At 37.8% G+C, this 16,282-nt stretch overlaps 3 protein-coding genes across 4 annotated transcripts in view; 1 reads left to right on the forward strand and 2 right to left on the reverse strand.

Annotated features, from left to right (window-relative positions):
• PRIM2 (DNA primase subunit 2) overlaps positions 1 to 9,035 on the forward strand; it is a 311,497-nt gene extending 302,462 nt beyond the window's left edge. Inside the window, exon 14 of the mRNA XM_050788782.1 lies at positions 8,132 to 9,035. Within this exon, the coding sequence (XP_050644739.1) occupies positions 8,132 to 8,362 (231 nt within the window). The 3' untranslated portion in view covers positions 8,363 to 9,035. The remainder of the gene's footprint in view (positions 1 to 8,131) is intronic.
• DST (dystonin) overlaps positions 1 to 16,282 on the reverse strand; it is a 1,587,602-nt gene that overhangs the window by 1,140,553 nt on the left and 430,767 nt on the right. The gene's annotated exons all lie outside the window — the stretch shown is intronic.
• Positions 1 to 16,282, reverse strand: part of LOC126953305 (60S ribosomal protein L21-like) — a 710,657-nt gene that overhangs the window by 214,064 nt on the left and 480,311 nt on the right. The gene's annotated exons all lie outside the window — the stretch shown is intronic.

Below are 16,282 nucleotides of genomic sequence, written 5' to 3' on the forward strand. Positions count from 1 at the left end.
AAGAAATATGGGACTACGTTTGATTGGTGTACCTGAAAGTGATGGGGAGAATGGAACGAAGTTGGAAAACACACTTCAGGATATTATCCAGGAGAACTTCTCCATCTTAGCAAGACCGGCCAACATTCAAATTCAGGAAATAAGAGAACACCACAAAGATACTCCTTGAGAAGAGCAACCTGAAGACACATAATTGTCAGATTCACCAAGGTTGAAATGAAGGAAAAAATATTAAGGGCAGCCAGAGAGAAAGGTCAGGTTACCCACAAAGGGAAGCCCATCAGACTAATGGTGGATCTCTCTGCAGAAACCCTACAAGCCAGAATAGAGTGGGAGCCAATATTCAACATTCTTAAAAGAATTTTCAACCCAGAATTTCATATCCAGCCAAACTAACCTTCATAAGCAAAGGAGAAATAAAGTCCTTTACAGACAAGCAAATGCTGACAGATTTTGTCACCACCAGTCCTTCCTTACAAGAGACCCTGAAGGAAGTACTAAACATGGAAAGGAACAACTGGTACCAGCCACTGCAAAAAGATATCAAATTCTAAAGACTATCATGCTATGAAGAAACTGCATCAACTAATGGGCAAAATAACCAGCTAGGATCATAAGGACAGGACCAGATTCACATAATAATATTAACCTTAAATGTAAAGGGCTAAATGCCCCAATTAAAAGACACAGACTGGCAAATTGGATGAAGAGTCAGGACCCATCTCACGTGCAAAGACACACATAGGCTCAAAATAAAGGGATGGAGGAATATTTACCAAGAAAATGGAAAGGAAAAAAAAAGCAGGATTTGCAATCCCAGTCTCTGATAAAACAGACTTTTAAACCAACAAAGATCGAAAGAGACAAGTGCATTGCATTATGGTAAAGGTATCAGCGCAACAAGAAGAGCTAACTATCCAAAATATATATACACCCAATACAGGAGCACCCAGATTCATAAAACGAGTTCTTAGAGACTTACAGACAGACTTAGACTCGCACACAATAACAGTGGGAGACTTTAACACCACCATTGTCAATATTAGATCAACGAGACAGAAAATTAACAAGGATATTCCAGACTTGAACTCAGCTCTGTACCAAGAAGACCTAATAGACATCTAGAGAACTCTCCACCCTAAAACAACAGAATATACATTCTTCTCAGCACCACATTGCACTTATTCTAAAATTGACCACAAAATTAGAAGTAAAACACTCCTCAGCAAATGCAAAAGAATGGAAATCATAACAAACAGTGTCTCAGACCACAGTGCAATCAAATTAGAACTCAGGATTAAGAAACTCACTCAAAACCGCACAACTATATGGAAACTGAACAATCTACTCCTGAATGACTACTGGGTAAATAACAAAATTAAGGTAGAAATAAAGATGTTCTTTGAAACCAATGAGAACAAAGACACAATGTACCAGAATCTGTGGAACACAGCTAAAGCAGTGTGTAGAGGGAAATTTATAGCCCTAAATGCCCACAAGAGAAAGCAGGAAAGATCTAAAATTGACACCCTAACATAACAATTAAAAGAACTAGAGAAGCAAGAGCAAACAAATTCAAAAGCTATCAGAAGAAAAGAAATAACTAAGATCAGAGCAGAACTGAAGGAGGTAGAGACACAAAAAATCCTTCAAAAAATCAATGAATCCTGGAGCTGGTTTTTAGAAAAGATCAAAAAAATCAATAGACTGCTAGCCAGACTAACAAAGAAGAAAAGAGAGAAGAATCAAATAGATGCAATACAAAATGATAAAGGGGATATCACCACCAAACCTACAGAAATACAAACTACCATCAGAGAATACTATAAACACCTAAATGCAAATAAACTAGAAAACCTAGAAGAAATGGATACATTCCTGGACACGTACACCCTCCCAAGACTAAACCAGGAAGAAGTCAAACCCCTAATAGACCAATAACAATTTCTGAAATTGAGGCAGTAATAGCTTATCAACCAAAAAAAAAAAGCCCAGGGCCAGACAGATTAACAGACAAATTCTACCAGAAGTACAAAGAGGAGCTGGTACCATTCCTTCTGAAACTATTCCAAATAATAGAAAAAGAGGGAATCTTCCCTAACTCATTTTATGAGGCCAGCATCATCCTGATTCCAAAACCTGGCAGAAACACAACAACAAAGAAAATTTCAGGGCACTATCCCTACTGAGCATCAATGTGAAAATCCTCAATAAAATACTGGCAAACCAAATCCAGCAGCACATCAAAAATCTTATCTACCATGATCAAGTCAGCTTCATCCGTGAGATGGAAGGCTGGTTCAACATACACAAATCAATAAACGTAATTCACCACATAAACAGAACCAATGACAAAGCCCATATGATTATCTCAATAGATGCAGAAAAGGCCTTCGATAAAATTCAACACCACTTCATGCTAAAAACTGTCAATAAACTAGATATTGATGGAACCTATCACAAAATAGAGCTATTTTTTGACAAACCCACAGCTAATATCATACTGAATGGGCAAAAACTAGAAGCGCTCCATTTGAAAACTGGCGAAAGACAAGGATGGCCTCTCTCACCACTCCTATTCAACATAGCATTGGAAGTTCTAGCCAGGGCAATCAGGCAAGATAAAGAAATGAAGGATATTCAAATAGGAAGAGAGGAAGTCAGATTGTCTCTGTTTGCAGATGACATGATTGTATATTTAGAAAACCCCATTGTCTCAGCCCAAAAACTTCATCAGCTGATAAGCAACTTCAGCAAACTCTCAGGATACAAAACCAATGCGCAAAAATCACAAGCATTCCTATACACGACTAATAGACAGAGACCCAAATCATTAGTGAACTTCCACTCACAAGTGCTACAAAGAGAGTAAAATACCTAGCAATACAACTTCCAAGAGATGTGAAGGAGCTTTTCAAAGAGAACTACAAACCACTGCTCAAGGAAATAAGAGAGGACACAAACAAATGGAAAAACATTCCATGCTCATAGATAGGAAGAATCAATATCATGAAAATGGCTATAATGCCAATAGTAATTTATACATTCAATGCTATCACCATCAAGCTACCATTGACCTTTTTTTTTTTTTTTTTTGAGGTGGAGTCTCATTCTATCGCCCAGGCTGGAGTGCAGTGGTGCAATGTCGGCTCACTGCAAGCTCCACCTCCCGGGTTCACGCCATTCTCCTGCCTCAGCCTCCCGAGTAGCTGGGACTACAGACACCCAGCTATTTTTTTGTATTTTTAGCGGAGATAGGGTTTCACTGTGTTAGCCAGGATGGTCTCAATCTCCTGACCTCGTGATCCACCCACCTTGGCCTCCCAAAGTGCTGGGATTACAGGCGTGAGCCACCGTGCCTCAGCCGCTACCACTGACTTTCTACACAGAATTAGAAAAAAACTACTTTAAATTTCATATGGAACCAAAAAAGAGCCCACATAGCCAAGACAATCCTAAGCCAAAAAAGAAAAAAAAAATAGCTGGAGGCATAATGCTACCTGACTTCACACTATGCTACAATGCTACAGTAACCAAAACAGCATGGTACTGTTACCAAAACAGATATATAGACCAATGGAACAGAACAGAGGCCTCAGAAATAACACCACACATCCACAACCATCTGAACGTTGACAAACCTGACAAAAACAAGCAATGGGGAAAAGATTCCCTATTTAAAAATAGTTTTGAAAAAACTGGCTAGCCATATGCGGAAAACTGAAAGTGGACCCCTTCCTTACACCTTACACAAAAATTAACTCAGATGGATTAAAGACTTAAACATAAGACCTAAAACCATAAAAACCCTAGAAGAAAACCCAGGCAATACCAATCAGGACATAGGCATGGCAAAGACTTCATGACTAAAACACCAAAAGCAATGGCAACAAAAGCCAAAATTGATAAATGAGATCTGATTAAACTAAAGAGCTTCTGCACAGCAAAAGAAACAGTCATCAGAGTGAACAGGCAACCTACAGAATGGGAGAAAATTTTTGCAATCTATCCATCTGACAAAAGGCTAATAACAAGAATCTACAAAGAACTTAAACAAATTTACAAGAAAAAAATAACCCCGTCAAAAAGTGGGTGAAGGATATGAACAGACACTTTTAAAAAGAAGACATTTATGCGGCAAACAAACATATGAAAAAATGCTCATCATCACTGGTCATAGGGTAAATGCAAATCAAAACTACAATGACATACCATCTCATGCCAGTTAGAATCGTGGTCATTAAAACATCAGGAAACAACAGATGCTGGAGAGGATGTGGAGAAATAGGAACACTTTTACACTGTTGGTGGGAGTGTAAATTAGTTCAACTATTGTAGAAGACAGTGTGGCAATTCCACAAGGATCTAGAACCACAAATACCATTTGACCCAGCAATCCCATTACTGGGCATATACCCAAAGGATTATAAATCATGCTACTATAAAGACACATGCACACGTATGTTTATTATGGCACTGTTCACAACAGCAAAGACTTGGAATCAACCCAAATGCCCATCAATGATAGACTGGGTAAAGAAAATGTGGCACATATACACCATGGAATATTATACAGCCATAAAATGTATGAGTTCATGTCCTTTGCAGGGACATGAATGAAGCTGGAAACCATCACTCTCCACAAACTAACACAAGATCAGAAACCAGACACTGCATGTTGTCTCTCATAAGTGGGAGTTGAACAATGAGAGCACATGGACACAGGGCGGGGAACATCACACACCGGGGCCTGTTTGGGTGAGGGTGCTAGGGGAAGGATAGCATTAGGAGAATTACCTAACGTAGATGACAGATTGATGGGTGCAGCAAACTACCGTGGCACGTGTATACCTATGTAACAAACCTGCACGTTCTGCACACGTACTCCAGAACTTAAAGTATAATTAAAAAATAATAATTTAAATGGGGATTCACTAAAGATATGCATATACCTTAAATATTATATCTTAAACTTAAGACATTTGAATGCCATTTATTTGTTAGGGCAAGGTCTTTTGAGTATCATTTAGTGTTTGGAATTTGATTTTATCTTTCTTTTATAAACTATACCCATAGTACGGCATCAGCAATTTCCAACTTGGATTCCTTAAAGTAGAAAAGGAACTTGATATGCAAAGCAATAGGATCTTTCTTCCTCTCCTTCTGTGACTTCAACCTTTTTTTTTTTTAAGTGACTTGCCTTTCTTGAGTCTTTAAAAATATTTAATGTAGATTTCATAGAACTAACAACTCTTTCTTTTACATTCATTTTTATTTGCTTTTCCCATAGCAACCCTATGACTTAACGCTGTTATCTCCATTTCATAGATGAAGAAACTCAGACTTTAAAAAGATTACCCTATTTCATTTTGTGCACATTGAAGTCTAATAAACATATTGCTAACTGACAACTTGAAGCGAGGTATAGAAAATCCTAACATATTTTTATAGCGTAAGATATTAGATTATTTTTGCATAAAATACAACTATGTTTTTACAATCTTTATAGCCAAGTTTCTCTCTAGAAATAAAATTTATAATGGAGATATCATTATCAGTTTGATTTTGCACACAATCTCTTGAAACAGATTTCAGAGCAACTAATGATCTAGTCAGAAGGCCTGAATTTTAATTCAGACAAAACCAGTTACTAATTCTATGACTTTAAATAAACTATCTATTCTCCTTAGGCCTCTGTACATGGAGGAGATTCAATTTAATGGATTCCCCAAGGTCTTTCTAATCTCTGGTTTTCTGTTTACAAACTAGAAAGCCTTCTGATTAAAATGTATTAGACAATAAATTTACTTTTTGTGAAACACATTGCAAAATGCAAAATTTATATTGGATTTTTAATGAATTGGGTGAAAATTGAATATAATAAAGAAGTTCATAAATGATCCCATTGTTAATCAAAATTATAGATATAAAAGATTTCGGAAACATTTTGAAATCAAGCAGTTAAGTTAAAAAAATAAAGCAAAGATAAAAATTTGTTCTTAATGATCTATAACTTTTAAAATCAGTCTGGATACTCTCCATCTGTTACACAGTGGAATTACTGTAAAATTAGCCTAACATGTATTAACAACTGGCAAAAGAGAATCAGAGATTCTTAGGGTACTTAAATAAGCATTACCAGAAAAGACTTATGTCTCTGTCTGTTGGTCCGTCCACCAGTAGGGTTCATTCTGGACCATAGCAGCAACCCCTTTTTTCCTGGCCAATTCATTTTAATCTGCTATAAGATTATACACAACGTCAGTCGCACCACATCTCTTTTTAAGGGTTTTTGGTCACTCTCTGTTGCCTAGAGAATTAGGTCTTGACCACTTACCCAGATTTTCAAGGCTCTCTCAGGCTGGCCCCTGCCTGTCTTTCCAAACTCATTCCTTATTGTTTCCTTGCATGTGCCTTTCATATTAGGCTATGTGAACTATTTCATATTTGCTTTCCCAGGACATTGTCTCTTTACCTCGCTCACGTGGTCCTGCTGCAAATATTGCCTTTCCCCTCATCATCCCAGCTTTTCACTCTCTGCATCTTTCCAGACCCAACTCAAATAGCACTTCTCTTTCAAAGCCTTCCTTGATCTCAGCCGAAATTTCTCTCTACTATGGAGTGTAATAGGTCTTTATCTGTGACCCTCATCACTTCTCCATTCTTGGTAGAGGTTTTTAAGTATATGACTTACTGGACTGGAAATTCGAGTTAGTCAAATGTATTCCTGTATGCTGAATAGCAAATAGTTTATAACACAGTCTTTTATATAGTAAGGCTTTAATTAAATATGCAAAATTATCACTGGTATACACTATTTCTGGGTCCACCTCACCAAATATTAGATACCTACAGTGTGCAAGTCACTTCAGTATGAAGGGTGAGACATAAAAGGATTAGTTAATAGAAGACAGATGAACAAAAGAAATGGAATGACTTCTCAGTTTCCAAAAACTTGATAAATGAAAATACCACCAAAGAAACCAGCAGTCACTCACTCAAGCAAAATGATATTTTTGTTGTCAATTCCAACTGCAGAAGGCGAGAAGGCAGGGATTTGAGACTGTGGAAAGCAAACTGCATGTAAGGAGAGATTACTATAGTGCATAATTTGAAATCATACTCAAAGTTAAATTTTAATGATAGTATTTGAGAAAAAATAACATAAGTTATGAACTAGGCATGTTTGTATTCAGGCACAGTTAAATTTATAAGAAGAGATTTTCTGTAAGAAGACCAAGGAAACGCCAAGATTAGAATGAAGAATTACATTGACTTAGGTTGCTTTTTCGGTTTATATCATACTAAATGAGATTGCATATGCCAGACTTACAAGTAAGCGCTAAAACACAAGTGGTATCAGGGACCAGCATCGAAATGATCAAAAGTGATTTTATGATCACTTAAAAAACAAAAACAACACAAATATTTATTGGCCTACAATGTGACAGGCCTTTTACTTGGAACTGGGGATACAATAATGGATCACACAGATCCCTAACCTGTGCCTCACTAACACACAGTGTCCCACACATACCTACACACCTACACACCTACACATACACACACACACACAGGTTTCTATTCCAAACACAGTTTTATTTCTAAGTTTTTATTTCGATGTAATTGTCAACCAGAATTGGTAATGTTTTGGGTATTGCCAGAATTGAAGGCATGGTGTAGATGGGAGGTGGCAGGTGGGAGTTGGGGACTGGGGAGGTAAGAGAAAGGTGTCTAGTATGCCCCAAGGATGAATGGTGATACCAGTCACTGAGAGCAAAGGATGGGGAGAGGGGAAAGGATACGTTTCCTATTGGGTGTGAGCTGCCTTTGAGCAATCTTAGATGTTGAGTAGGTGTTGGATAAGGGACTGAAACTAGATAGGGAACTGGATCCAAACACAGAGGCTCAGACTAGAAATATAAATGTGGGAGCCATTAAAGTTTGGGTAATGGTTGAAGCTCTCCTTGAATGAAATGGTGTAAGTAGTTGATTAAGTGTTAGAATGTGTACAGCTAGAATCCATGTTTCAGGTATTAAGTTATAAACAAGGACTAGGACCAGTTTTTGAAACTCATATATTTATAGCTTTGCCATGTATTAATGCAATATAAATTTCCTTGCTTTACAGGTGGATGATTGTGGCTTTTCTTTGAATCATCCTAATCAGTTCTTTTGTGAGAGCCAACGTATTCTAAATGGTGGTAAAGACATAAAGAAGGAGCCTATCCAACCAGAAACTCCTCAACCCAAACCAAGTATCCAGAAAGCCAAGGATGCATCATCTGCTCTGGCCTCTTTAAATTCCTCTCTGGAAATGGATATGGAAGGACTGGAAGATTACTTTAGTGAAGATTCTTAGGCAGTTTTGTAACCCTTTATCCTCAATAGCCTTCATTTTGAAGATTTTGCTTTTGTTGTTGTTGAAAAAGGGTTTCACTCTGTCACCCAGGCTGTAGTGCAGTGACACAATTACAGCTGATTGTAGCCTCGACCTTTCCAGCTCAAGTGATCCTCCTGCCTCAGCCTCCCAAGTAGTTGGGACCACAGGTGTGCATGCCATACCCGGATAATTTTTTAAAAAATTTTTTGTGGAGGTGGGGGTCTCCCTATGTTGCCCAGGCAGATCTCAAACTCCTGGGCTCAAGTGATCCTCACACCTCAGCCTCCCAAAGTGCTGGGATTACAAGTGTGAGCCACTGTGCCTGGCCTTTCTTTTTTTTAACCTTTTTATTTAACTTCTCTCTTCACTGCATCCCAGTCCATCTACAGAAAGCAGGTTTGAGGTAAAAACAAAGACCTTCACTATATTTTGCTTTGACAAAAGGAAAGAGGAAGAATTTCTATTAAAATCTATCACTTGAGTGATGTCATTTAAGTCCTGTTTTAGGAGATAAAAATAGCTTTTGGGACTGGTTAAAGTCCCCCAGAAACTATAATACAGTTAAGAACAACTTTTGTTTTAACTCTTATCACTTTGTAATTTTGACTCAATCCTTTTCTGGACCATTTTTGTTAATAAATATCAAAGTGTACGTGACAGTGTCTGTGTATAATTGGGAAAGTCGTATGTCATAACAGAATGAAGTTAGCTTTAGAAAGCCGAGCATAGAAATGTAGGTCTTCATTGTGTTAAAAGGGAAATATTAGAAGCGCTCTCACCACTGTAGTTCAGTGAGAAATTTTATGATGGAATGTTTTGTATCTGGCAGTTTTTAAAGTGGTCATTTGGAATATCCAACACACTGCTTATCACTAATGAAGAGTTTAAACTTTTCTTTACCTTTTTTTTTTTTAAAGAGTTGACCTGTTTTTGGTTATTCTACATCAGGCACCTTTGAGTGGCACCAAACTCTCCGGAGGGAACTGTGACTTGGGAATTAAAAGAAACAAAATTTGTATAGCCAGTTATATTTATTAAGGAATAATAGGGATATTTTATTATGTAAAATAGTGGCACATCTTATCTGCTGCCATTACTCTGGGGACAGGTTCATGAAGAATAGACAATTACCAAGCAAGAAGATTGTACATATAAAGTGTTTATTTTACTCTCCAACTTCCATACCTTATTACTTATGTGGTTGCTGTGAATTACCAAATAGATTCGGTAAATTAATTAACTTCAGCAATGAATAGCGATACTTGTAGTAACTCCCTCCTTTCAGTGCCAGCAATAGAATTTAATAAATGTTGTGGATGATTACAGACATACGAGACCAATGCCCTGTTCTCTCTGCCTGCTTTTGTCAAGGGAGTAAGGTGAAGTTGATGATCCCTGGCACGTATGCCTTGTGGAGCAGTGCCATTGTGGATACCCTCGTCTACATAATGATTTCCTCTCGGGGCTCTACTCACTCACCAACAGGATTTGGGGTGCTCAGGAAACCCGGTTTGAAACATAGTTCTTCCTCATCTATTACCTTGGAATATGTGAAAAGTATTAGTGTATTTCTGTCTTCTTTTCCTGGTAAAGAGGGATATTTTTATTTTATCCTTTTGAATCAGATACTAACTAAATTAAAAAGAGGACATTGTATTCAGAAAACTAGACTTAGCAGCACCGTGTTTTTAATCATGTGATAAACTGCATCATGATGAAAAGGATTAAACAGGATCAGATCATCAGAAACTAAAAACGTCAACTGAGTTTTCATTTTAGTCTTCTGAGTCAAAGATTTCTTGGAATATTTAGCAACATATAATTAAATGAGATACTATCTCAACTTTTACTTGTCTTTGAATTATTATTTCCTAGTTCAGAAAATAGTATTATTCCACTACAAATTACCCCTATCAATCTCTGCCTTCTGAAACCATCTGCTACTCCCTTCATCATTTGTAGTTCTCAACAGGAATCTGATGATTGCCTGCCACTTTATCCATGGACTGCAAAACCACAAGTCCTTTTTAAAAAAAAAAAATAAGAACAAGTGCTACCTGGAGCTGTTTTAACCACAGAATTAAGTTAGCTTTAGAAAGCCGAGCATAGAAATGTAGGTCTTCATTGTGTTAAAAGGATATTAGAAGCACTCTCGCCACTGTAGTTCAATGAGAAATTTTATGATAGAATGTTTTGTATCTGGCAGCATTTTGCAAGGCTGTCTTTTTGTACTGCTTCATGTTCTCCTTCTTTTATGAAGCCTGTGCTCCCACCAACTAAAAGGACAGAGTCATTAATGGCATGGTAGATGTAGCTTACTGGACTATTTATTTTATACTGGCAGCCCCAGGAAATTGTGTCATCCTACTTGAATGTTTTATATGTGTCTAGTCCAACTCCAAAATAACACTAGTTTAAATATTAGTTGTATTACAGGTTCAATTCAATTTATTCATAAGACATGTATTATACAGAAGAATATATAAATATTCTGTGAAATCTATAGATTACAGGATAGGGGATAGAGGTTTATAAAAGATCAAAATTAATGCTTTTCTGGTGCTTTTTGGAGTTGGAAAAAGCAATTTATTTTTCATGCTTCACAGGTCTTGACAATTTTGATTTGTTTTCTTTGAGAGCAGACCTGTTTGAATTGGTTGATGTAGAAAGAACCCAAAAGAAAAATCAAAAGCCAACCGCCTCTTTTCAAAACAGTAGCCAGTGAAAAAGAATATGAGTCTTCCAGATCTTTTAACTTTTAGTCTTTTATTATCTCCTCAAGTAAGAGAGGCTGTATGATTATCAAAGACAAAAGAAGAAACAGCAAAAGAAAGAAACCAGGTTGGAAATTTGTAGCTGGTTGAAGCAATGACATTGTTAGGAGAGATTCTGTCATATTTCTTTCAAGTTGTTTCTCCATAATGTTTTTCACTCTGCCCGTACAGTACAAAACTTAATTGCCATGTACATAAAAGAACACTAGGAAGGTTTTAAGTAAACTTTTTAGGACTGCTTATAATATTATAGAGTCATAAAAGTGAATAGTTATAGATTTCGAATGAGCTGGGAATGGAATAAAGCAATGGGAAAGATCTCTAATTCACGTAGAATTTTAATAAGCTAAGGGATTTCTTCTCTCTCTAAAAGCATGCAGGGTGTTTTGCTTGTTACACTTTGCTGTCTTATTGATACTCAGGGTCTTTGCAAGCAAACTTCTGTAATTCTTTACAAAGAAGAAAAGAAAACTTCTGGGATTTAAGCTTGAAAGGCGAAATGAGACAACTCTAAAGTTCTGTTTCAGTTTGAGTCTACTCTTTGCAAATTTAATCAAGGTCTTCCACAGGCATCAGCTTGACATTAAATTTAAGTGCCCATTAAAGTGAGAGTTTGACAGCAGTTCTGAATGTGAAGCTCAGTCTGAGGACATCTTTACAGCTGGAAGGGAAAAAAAAAAAACGTTGAGAAGCCTCAAACCACTGTGGTAATTAGATCCATTTGTTAACTTCTTTTCTAATGTTGGCAAAGGGAGGGAGAGAAAAGGTTGACAGAGGTTGGAATCAGGAAGGCAGTCCAGAGCTCCCTGCAGAAATCAGGTAAGCACAGGGTCCTGTATTGCAGAGAATACTGGAGGATATTCCCTCTGACAAATGAGTGAGATGGGGAATTTATTTGAAGAACTTGATTCAGTTTGTCTTCCTTTCAACACACAGAGCCACGGTGTGTGGAAGCTGCGTTTTGGATAGGTGTGTTGGTTTGGTCGTAAGGCCCTTTGGAAGACACACAGTGTTATTTGGGAGTGGACCTCTGGTGGTACATTGTTGGCCTGAAGAGTTAATGTTTCTCACAAGGGTATCTAACTTATATTTAGGTAATCACTTATTTACCCAAAGCATCTGGTCTTTTCATTATTCTGTTCCTTTTTCACAGGTTGCGATTGTCCTAGTCTAAGGCTTCTCACCATAATTGGCATTGTAGGCAATTAGCTTTGTGACTCTGTGGAAATCATGTCACTAGTAGGAAATTATCTTCCTACTTCACTGACCTGCCTGTCAAAATTGATACTATTTCTTGTTATTGGTTTGCTTTCTGTCCTGTAAGCTCTTTTTGTTCATTGCTTCATGACATTTTTCTTTTTCCAGAATTATCATTGTAGAACCTCATCAAAGGGTAAAGAATATGTCTTCATATAAAGCTCCTGCATTTCCCTTGAGCTTTCCATTGCAGTACTGTTTTTGAACATTGATGACAAGGTAGTGAAACAACACTGCTAATAAATGTATAATGGGTTTTTCAATTTAACCTTGCATTTCTAGGTATTCATTCACCACACTAGAACTATGAGACTCTTTAAGGCTTTGTTTAGTTTTGCACTGAAAGCACAGGGAAAAATAAATTCAACAAATACTGCATTTAATTTAAAACTGACCACCTTGTGCACATTTCCCTGATTACTCCCACACGTCATTTTTTTTTTTTTTTTAGAGATCTTACCTTCCATTTGGGTCATGGGATACCAAGTTCTTCATTACTGATTAAAAATGACATAGTGATACATACTTCTCTTTTATCTTCCCTTTCTTTGGCAAGAATTAAACTGTGATTTAAACAATGCTCTACCACCCTTAACTCTTGGTTGTCCATAGATTTCCTGCCTGTTTCTCTTCTTACTTCATGAGTCTCCCTGAATGAACTCATTCACCCCCATGATATTTTTTTTTCCATCCATATGCAAATAATCCCCAAATCTGTACCTCCCAGCTGAGAATTCTCTGAGCACAGATCCATCCATCCAGCTATCTCTTGGATCTCTTTTTAGGATATCCCACAAGTATCTCAAATTTAATTTGTTCAAAAATCAAACCTGTTCTCTCTTCTCACATCTATTTCTCACCCATTTTGTCAATGTAGAAACCCTAAAATTAACCTGGACTATGATTTTCCACCTTCTCCATACATCCAAATCCAATTGATTCTGTTTTAATACCAGTGTGTCTAAACCAGTAGATCTCAAATGGTGGTAATTTTGCCATGCAAGAAACATTTTTGGTGATCACAACGGGAGGAGGGCCTGCTCCTGGCATCTAGTGGATGGAGGCTGAGGATGCTACTAAACATCTTACAGTGTGCCTACTGTGCACAGGACAGCCCTTCACCACAAAGAAATATGTGGCCCAAAATGTGCAGAAACTCTGTTCTAAACAGTTTCCTCTCCTCCCTTCCTTCCTTGTACTACATTAGATTGCCCTCTCATCATTCTAAGCGAAGTGGTCTCAACTTACTAGCCTAGTCTCCGTTTGCCCACCCTGAACCCATCCCATATCCTTCTTCAAAATCTAATCCAAATACTTTTCCCCCAGGTGTGTGTCTTGAACATGGTTCTCCATTACCTATATGAGGAAGTCCAACCACCTATTATTTTGTGCATGAGGCCTTCCATGACCTGATTCTACCTCTCCAGTTCCATCTATTGCCATTCAGCTCCCTCCTCTATAATCCAATCCAGTGATTTATCCATTCTGCACAAACTTTCCCTGCACATTCGACTACACACTCTCTCTTTCCTCATATTATCCTCCCTGCCTGGAATGCCCTTCCATTCCCTACCATGCTAACTACTGTTTCTCCTCTAAGGCTCAGGTTAGGTACATTCCTTCAGCCTTCTCTGTTGATCCCAGTATAGATTCATTGTCCCTTTCAGTTCATCTAACATGCCATGGATGCTATACTTAATACCTATATGATAGTACTTACAATCATCCATTTACTTATGTTTCCCTTATGTTTTATAGTATCATCCATTTACTTATGTTTCCATTATACTATAAAGTCCTTGAGGACAGAAACTGTATCACTTTCATATTTGAATCCCTAATAATTAGCATTGTCTCTAGTTCTTAGCATCATGCATGACATTCTTGGGCACTCAGTAAACATGGGTAGAGTGCATGAATGGTTACTTGCTTATTAGGAATCTCAAATTCAGTGTTTTTAAGACCAACAAACAAGGGGTGGAATGGATTCTGGGCCCCAGATTGGAGGCATCACTTACAATTAAAACTTGGGCAAGCTCTTTAATTTTCCATGCTTCATCTGCTTCACATATAACAAGGAGATAATGATTACACCTACTTCAAGATGATTCTATTAGCTGCTGTTACATTTACAACAGTCAGAATCCTGTCTGTCACATGGAAACACTTGTGTTATTTGATAACCCTTACAACAAATATACTACCACGTGGATTCTCCCTATTTCAGGGGCATTCATTCTGAATATCCCTTACCTGGAGTAATCCTCTTATGTCCACTATAATGCGGTAGACTGTGTGAGCTGGGGGAACCCACCAAACAAGGTTTCAGCAAAAAGCAGTCATGTCAGTGGATCTATGATGCCACACCTTTGACACCTTTGTGGCCAGGCAGGGTAGATGGAGAATTGCGAACTATGAAACTGGAGGATTTCGTATGTGTGGGATATCCTGTGGTATGAAAAGTTGCTCACAGGGTGTCACAGAGTACTGCTTGTTCTTAAAAAGGAAGGACTGAGGCAACTTGAGCTTTGGAATATAGAAATGTCAGTGGGTTTACACATGACTCCCAGTGAAAGTGATACCTGTGTAGTACCTAGTCTCCAAGCACTTATAAAAGTACTTTTAGGTAGATAAAATTAGGTGCCACCATGGCACTTCTGGAAGTGGATAAGAATAGTGATCATCTGCATTTTCCTTAGAAATGACTCTCAGAGGCCTGGCATGGTGGCTCACACCTGTCACCATCACTTAAGGAGGTCAAGGTGGGAAGATCACGTGAGGCCAAGAGTTTGAGACTAGCCTGGGCAACATAGTAAGACTGTCTCTACAGAAATAAAAATAAAAAAACTAGCCAGGCGTGGTGGCACTCACCTATAGACCCAGCTACTCAGGAGGCTGGAGCAGGAGGATCGCTCGAACCCAGGAGTTTGAGGCTGCAGTGAGGTATGATCTAGCCACTGTGCTCCAGCCTAGGTGACAGAGTGAGACCCTGTGTCTAGCGGAGAAAAAATAGATTAAATTCCCTGAGCTGGCTCACAGATTCTCTGATCAAATCAGGCACGGTGACTTCTTGGCCTGTGCACTTCCTTCTTCATCATGATTTTCTCACCAAAGGCCTTAGGACCAGCTTCCATGACTGCAGACCACAACTAAAACAACTCATTTCTATTATGTGGCAAGTTAATTAAGCCTCTTGCTTCAGTTTCTCTATCTGTAAAACTGGGATAATAGCATTGCCTACGTCATAGAATTTGTATGAGATGAAATGAGATAGCCAGTGTCAAATGCTTTGTGAACAGTCTGACACATGGAAGCTCTAAATAATTGTTAGCTATTATTATACAAGAGTTCTATATTTTGTTTGAAATAGTGTTATCCAAATAAAGTTTGGAAACTATAATAAATATTTTGTGCATCAAAGGGTAAGAATTATGTTTTCATTTAATTCTACGGAATACAAATTCTAAAACTCTTAGCCCTTCAGATAAAAAAATAAACTACAGACTCTCAGAATTATAAGGAATTTCTACTACCAGGATTTCTCCTAACTGTGTTTTGCTTGGCATCATGGAATAATCTATACAAAGTACAGCCAGGATTCCTCAAGGATCTAGAACTAGAAATACCATTTGACCCAGCAATCCCATTATTGGGTATATACCAAAAGGATTATAAATCATGCTACTATAAAGACATATGCACACGTATGTTTATTGCAGCACTATTCACAATAGCAAAGACTTGGAACCAACCCAAATGCCCATCAGTGATAGACTGGATTAAGAAAATGTGGCACATATACACCATGGAATACTATTCAGCCATAAAAAAGGATGGGTTCATGTCCTTTGCAGGGACATGGATAAAG

Source organism: Macaca thibetana, chromosome 4 (genome assembly GCF_024542745.1).
Source record: "Macaca thibetana thibetana isolate TM-01 chromosome 4, ASM2454274v1, whole genome shotgun sequence".
NCBI classification, from domain to species: Eukaryota; Metazoa; Chordata; class Mammalia; order Primates; family Cercopithecidae; genus Macaca; species Macaca thibetana.